The sequence below is a fragment of the Dryas octopetala genome, chromosome 6 (assembly GCF_963921425.1).
Source record: "Dryas octopetala chromosome 6, drDryOcto1.1, whole genome shotgun sequence".
NCBI classification, from domain to species: Eukaryota; Viridiplantae; Streptophyta; class Magnoliopsida; order Rosales; family Rosaceae; genus Dryas; species Dryas octopetala.
Genome location: NC_141371.1, coordinates 6,638,090 through 6,644,738, shown reverse-complemented (window position 1 = coordinate 6,644,738; position 6,649 = coordinate 6,638,090). Strand labels below are relative to the sequence as shown.

The 6,649-nt window shown below is 36.4% G+C and overlaps 1 protein-coding gene across 4 annotated transcripts; it reads left to right on the top strand.

Annotated features, from left to right (window-relative positions):
• The first annotated feature begins 623 nt into the window (after positions 1–623).
• Positions 624–5,872, top strand: TTG2 (WRKY family transcription factor family protein). 4 transcript variants are annotated; one of them, XM_086246960.1, is made up of 7 exons: positions 624–1,154; positions 1,271–1,352; positions 2,665–3,104; positions 3,179–3,310; positions 3,509–4,239; positions 4,496–4,654; positions 5,313–5,872. In XM_086246960.1, exons 3-7 carry the CDS (start codon positions 2,829–2,831, stop codon positions 5,497–5,499), a joined length of 1,485 nt encoding a protein of 494 aa, XP_086103086.1. In that variant the 5' UTR covers positions 624–1,154; positions 1,271–1,352; positions 2,665–2,828; the 3' UTR covers positions 5,500–5,872. The 4 variants fall into 4 exon arrangements, with proteins under 4 accessions (XP_086103086.1, XP_086103084.1, XP_086103085.1 ...); XM_086246958.1 differs by having other exon boundaries at positions 2,638–3,104; XM_086246959.1 differs by having other exon boundaries at positions 2,628–3,104.
• Positions 5,873–6,649: the final 777 nt, after the last annotated feature.

Genomic DNA, 6,649 nt, shown 5'->3' with positions numbered 1-6,649 from the left:
AAAGATCTATCTATTGTTAGTGTGTTACTAACCTCCACTAAAGACTCTACATATACCAAAAAAAAAAAAAAAATCTTATCCACTTTTCTGAACTTTTTAATAAAAACAAATCTCTTAGAAGTTTTCACAAACTTCACACCCATCAAAGCCTCACCTAACTCCCTCTTTGCCTCACTGTTTTCCTACCCCAACCCATCTACCAATTTCCCATATATTAGATACACTTAAAAATTTAAAATGTAGGGAAAATCTAAAAATGGTAACCCATTCATGACATGTATACCATTTTTAATTGCACAATATGATTCTTTAGGTGGCATTTTTACTCTTTCACCCTACCATTTCCCTCACCCACATTCAAGATTTATGGGCAATCATGTCTCTTCCCCTCACCAATAAGTACAACCAGAGTGGGACCTCAAAGCTTTAATAGGGCTTTGAAACCCAGCAAATCCCGCTTGGCCACGTGTCTCCTTGTTGATGACCGTTTCCCATGTATCTGTCAAGCATCAGTTGGTCCCAGAGGACTCTCGAGTGCAGTACACGCGCTATGTATCGGCCTATACATAGAGGATCGGAGAGTCAAAAGAGAAATAGAGACAGTTAGTTGGACGTAGCATTAGGGCTCATTGTTCAAGCCACTAATCCCAGTTTTTGAGACCCAAAACAATAAATATATAAAAGAAAAGAACCCAATTTGCAGTTTTTAATTTTATTTATTTTTGGCTTATAGAACCCAATTTGCAGCTGCTAAACAGTAAACCAAAAGAGCAAGATTTTGAAAAAAAAAAAAAAAAAAACGAAAACTTTATAATGCAAAACAATAAAATATAGTTAAAAAAATAGTTGGGTTCCCTCATTTTTCTTTTTCTTGGCAACTTTTCCTTGTGTCCAAGTGTGAACTGGGTGCTAGAATTTAGTTTCAGAACTCTGGATATCTCTCTCTCTTTCTCCATTAAAAGGGTACTGTTCAAAACTCTCTGGGAAACTCAAGGAGACCAGCAAAAACGACTCGTTTTGATTTTTGTGCTGCAGCTGGACGTACTTGGTTAAAAAAAAGACAAACCCAGTACTCTCTTTGTTTAGATAATCCTGGTGTTCATGTGCAAAGCTGCTTAAGGTTTCTCTTTCTCTGTTTCTCTCCATTCTCCAAGGTAAAGCTCTTGTTTTAATGCCACGTTTATGTTTGTGTTGTTAATTTTGTATTCATAAAATTAAAGTTATTGTTTTAATTTTGTTTTCTTATGAATTTGGTGGTTCTGTAATGCAGACCTAGCTAAGTGTTATATACTTGGCATATAAGATTCAGTGGAACCACCAAATTTCTGAGTTTGTGAGTTGAAGCCATTCTGGTCAGTTGCTAGTTCTTTTTCTCTTCTTTTGATTCTTAAATTTTGTGGGGTTTGTGTTGAATTTTTATTTTTTTTAATGTCTTATAAGTCTGAAGTTCTATGCTATTTTGCATCTTTTGTTGATTTTTTCAAATCTGTTACTTCTTTTCTTTGGACTAATTTATTTTTTCTTTTCTGTCTATTGGAAGAAAATATGTTGGTTTTTGGTTATGTGCTCTTGCCATTTCATTTGCAGTTCACAAAATTTTTTGCGTGTTTTTTCTACTTCTTTTCTAATTCATTCAATTTTTTACCTCTTGGAAAGAAATGGAGTAAAACTATGTCAGATGTGTAAAAAGTTTTAATGATTGGGAAATAAGATTAACCTTATGTACACAGATGGAGATATTTAATGGTAGTTGTTGTCACTTGTAGGCTACCAAGCTTTTGAACATGTCATGACTATATGGTTGAGTTACTTGAGTATTATGATTTTTGAAGAGAAAAGTTTAGAGTTGCTCCAACATTTTATTATCTGGTTCTGGCAATTTCTTTTAGAAAATCATAAATTGTTAGTTGTGATAATTATTGTAGACAAATGCCAAGAGGCAACTGCGAGAAAGGAACTGAGTTTTTAGGATAAATATAGAGATATTACCAAGTTTGTGCTTGTTTTTGGGAATTTGACTATTCTTAAGTGGGAGGCAGATAAGCATCATTTTGCTTGCTTGGAGTTGGAGACGTGAACTTGGATAATATACAGATTTTTTAATACTTCATAAATTTAAATGTGATAGCTTTATATTTCATTTTGATAATCAGTATCATGGAATTTGCAAACAACTTTAAAGAAAGGGATCTTCACGAAAACCACTACATTCTTTATTAAACAATAGCCCAATTTTAAAGAAAACTTGAAATGACATTTCAGAGACCAGATGGGTCATTCAGGAAATAATATTGGTTAGTGCCAAATCTGTTCAATCATTGCTGTTTGTTTTTCTCTAAATGTGAGTGCTTTGGTATTCTGGCTAGTTGTTGGCACATAATCTTGTTTATGTCAATTTGTAGGTAATGATAACAAAAACCTGAGCAGAGGGACTTTTCTGAGACCATTTTCTAATTCTACAAAACCAAATCCCAAATGCAGCCTAAGGCTCACTTTGTCTGGATTGATTTGATAATGAATGCATAAAGCCAAAGTGTTATCTTTCAATGTGTGCGTTTTAGTAGTAATTTGCCCTTGTTCCCTCTTGTCATTATACTATTTTATGTTAATATTTCTATATAATCCAGTATTATGCAGATTTGAAGAAGATTGAGCTTTGCGCAGGTGGAACCAACACTGGCATAGCAGCTCGTCAGGCATTCGTTAATTATCAATCCATATCAAGCTCATCTCCAGAAAACTTTGTAATTTTTTATTCCTCTCTGGAGAGAGATATACTGAGTATTCCATGCATAAGATGATTGGACTTCTATGTTTTTCTTTATCTCATGCTGGTATGGTTTGCATCAAAAATACCTAATTGGAACATAAGAAAATCATTGGAAATGGATGTCAAGGAGGCAGAGCGGGTCGTTATAGCTAAACCTGTTGCTTCAAGGCCTACCTGTTCCAACTTTAGGTCCTTCACGGAGCTTCTTGCAGGTGCTATCGATTCCTCACCCTCTAATGTATCTTCTGAAACTGCTGTTCCTGCCATCAGACCAAAGACTGTGAGGTTCAAGCCAATGGTGAATCATGCTGTCACTGGCTTGGTTTCTTCCCAGGTGACCTTAATTCTAATAAGTGCTCCTCTTTTTGAAAGTTCTTTTCTTCTGATTGTTGGTGCCCAAAATTTCAGGCAGAGGTCTCTGGTGCTGCACTTAGTAATTCATCAGAGAAGGTCTCAAAATCAGATAGCAAATCATCTGTGCTATACAAACCATTGGCAAAAGTTGTATCAAGGGCAACTGTTTCTGCCTTGGCAAATATGGTCAGTAGCTAGATATTGCTTGTTTGTGATTTGACTGAACCTTTCTTTTCTGGTTTAAATGTGGATTTTTAAGCATTCAATACTATCTGCTCATGAGCCTGTGGCCTATTCAATAAATGTGCAAAGACATGGACTTGGAAATGTGGTGAAATATTTGAAACCTTAAATTTGAAATCACTCTTTTTTATTTTTTACCAGGGAAACTTCAATACCAGCCATCAACAAACACAATCATCAGTTGAGGCTGGAGTTCTACATCCAAACCAAGATAAATGTTTTAGACCCCAACTTAGCTCAAATTTGCACCAGAATAATCCATCATGTGCTGAGACAAATAGGACAATAGAGCCTTTAAAGATAGCATCACAAAACATAGAAGAGGAATCAAAAACTATACCATCCACGGCCAATAGTGATAGGCCTTCTTATGATGGATATAATTGGAGAAAATATGGACAGAAGCAAGTCAAAGGAAGTGAGTACCCGCGAAGTTATTATAAGTGCACACATCCAAATTGTCCTGTGAAAAAGAAAGTCGAGAGATCTTTGGATGGACAGATTGCTGAGATTGTCTACAAGGGTGAACACAACCACTCAAAGCCTCAGCCTCCAAAGCGCAGCTCATCAGGGGCACAAGGGTTAGGACTTGTACCTGATGGAGCTGCTCAAGATACCACCAACCGGTTATGGAATAGTCATCTTAATGAAAGGAATGAAGGCTCTGAAGGTAGAGTAGAAGATCGTAATGAAGTTGGACTACCTGTGCATTCTTATCAAAGCAAAGCTCCACTGCCTTGTGATCCTGTTGCAACTGGAGCATTAAATGCTGGTGTGGGAACTCCTGATAATTCTTGTGGTCTTAGCGGCGAATGTGAGGATGGAAGCAAGGGACTTGAAGCAGAAGATTATGAGCCTAGAAGTAAGAGAAGGTAAGATCATTATCAGAGACCTACCAGTTTTAGTTTAGAAAGTTGGTGCACCTTGATATTTTAAAAAAACAAATGATTGTTTCTTATCCATTTTCTTTGCTCTTCCCTTCTCCTTCCTTGACCATGATCGTATGGATAATATATGCTTTAAAAATATCTTGATTCTTTCGTTCTAAATGAGCATTTCTACTTTAATCATTCTCTCCATTCAAGGTTAATGTCATTGATCTTTGTTGAACTATGCTTTTTCCTTCAGAAAAAGTGAGAATCAATCCAATGAAGCAGGCATATCAGGGGAAGGTGTGCAAGAGCCCCGTGTTGTGGTGCAAAATTCTGCAGAATCTGATACTACAGGTGATGGATTTCGCTGGAGGAAATATGGGCAGAAGGTTGTTAAGGGAAATCCATATCCCAGGTTAGAAAGACTCTTGTTTCTTTTTTGGTCAATGTCTCTGGACCTCTTAGAACAATTGGCTAATAATCATCTTGCATGTGTCTCATAATAATCATATATTCATATGTAATGATTATTGTGCGGTAGCTGATTGATGAGTCCGATCATGCACCTTCACAGACCCACACACACCACATATGTAGATATTGTCCCCAATTTAACCACCCGCTCTGTCAATTGAGTTTGGGGTTGTGATAAAGAAGGCCTTGTCATTACTGTGGTGTTTTTTCCTTCTTTATGCATCAACTAATGACTCCTCCACGGGATTACATATATGGCCTTAATCTAGCCACCTCCTCCAACAAGGATTGGTCCAAAGTGATTGGCATTAGAATAAGCTTCCAACCATTAAACTAACCCCTTTGGATTAGGTTAAGATACAGCTAGTTGACTAAGATGTTCATTAAGTGCTGAAATAGTTTGTCCACTCAAGGGAAAAAGTTCCTTGGTACTATCTAGAATATGCCATCGTCTTAAAGTACATTCAAGACATTTACAATGGCTAGTATGTGAAATAGTTTGTCCACACAAGATTCTCTTTGGCTAGTATGTGTTGCATATTACTTGCTGCCAAGAATGATTGAATGTTCCTTACACTCTGGATTTCTCTATCTTGCAGAAGTTACTACAGATGCACCAGTCTCAAATGCAGTGTGCGTAAGCATGTAGAGAGAGTCTCGGATGATCCCAAAGCTTTCATCACAACATACGAGGGAAAGCACAACCATGACATGCCACTCAAGAACACAAATCCAGGAGCATCCGAAAAGGACACACAGGCCCCTACAAGTAAAGAAAAGCCATGAATCCATCACACTCACACTTTGGGATCAAACAAACTCCCATGTCACAGGTTTATGCACCTCCTCATGTGACTCGTGTCTATCTATCTCATCCTGTGGTAGGTCACATGATGAGAGATAGACATATATAATGTATACACCCGTGTTAATTCATATCAGACACCAAAGAACTGCAGTGGTTCTGATGGCCACCTTGAATGGTGTGCTGCAATGGGAATCTCTTTGAAGGCTGCTTGATGGAGACAGTTTTATGTGGGTTTTTGGATACATAGAATGGGTGAAAATGTTTTGACTAATTTTCCCTATTGCTGCTGCCTTCATTTAGCTCATGAGTAGTGCATTTTTTCACTTTTTAATTAATAAAACTTCTTACACATGTTAATGGCAGTTAGGTTGATAACTTGATAGCACTCCTCCCACTAAAATATAAGGATAGAGATTAAGTTTAAGGATTCAATTCCCAGTGGGGAATGGTTGTGTTATCAGTTTTTAGAAGAACAATTACACTGTAATATCTTAGATTTTGATTATGATTTTCTTTCAGCATTGAAATTTTGGATACCTTGATAAATCCAGGTTCTTTATTAGATGCCACAGGATTCAACATGTAAAATTAAGCTATGTTCATCCTTCCAATGAGTTTCATGAACTATACTTGTAGTATGTCATGCTAGTTTTCTTCACTCTTATGCCAATAAATTGTAAATCTAGTCTTAAATCAGAAACAAAAATTGCTTATCTCATGAATTGAGAAACGATGATTCCCTGCTCAAATCTTTTAAAATCTCTAGTTCCATATCTAGCATCCAAAGTTATTTGTCTTATGAACTATGAAATCAAGAGTATTGCTAGCTCATCAAATAATGTGGCCATATTTCAGTTGCTCAATGAATAATTAATTTATCCATGTTTAACATTTCATCTTCTTTCAAATCTTCCTATGTTTGTATTTTCTCAAATTATGATAGGAAACACTCCCAACTACGCAGCAAGAATCAAATTATTTTTCCAAACCAGTAACAATTTAGTAGTACCAGGTAACACCGTAATGGCATGCATCTAGTATAAACTTTGAACTAGATAATCCTTTCCTGGGAGATTAATGAACATTTAATTTGAGATATAAACTAAAAAGGACCTAGACAATTGAACT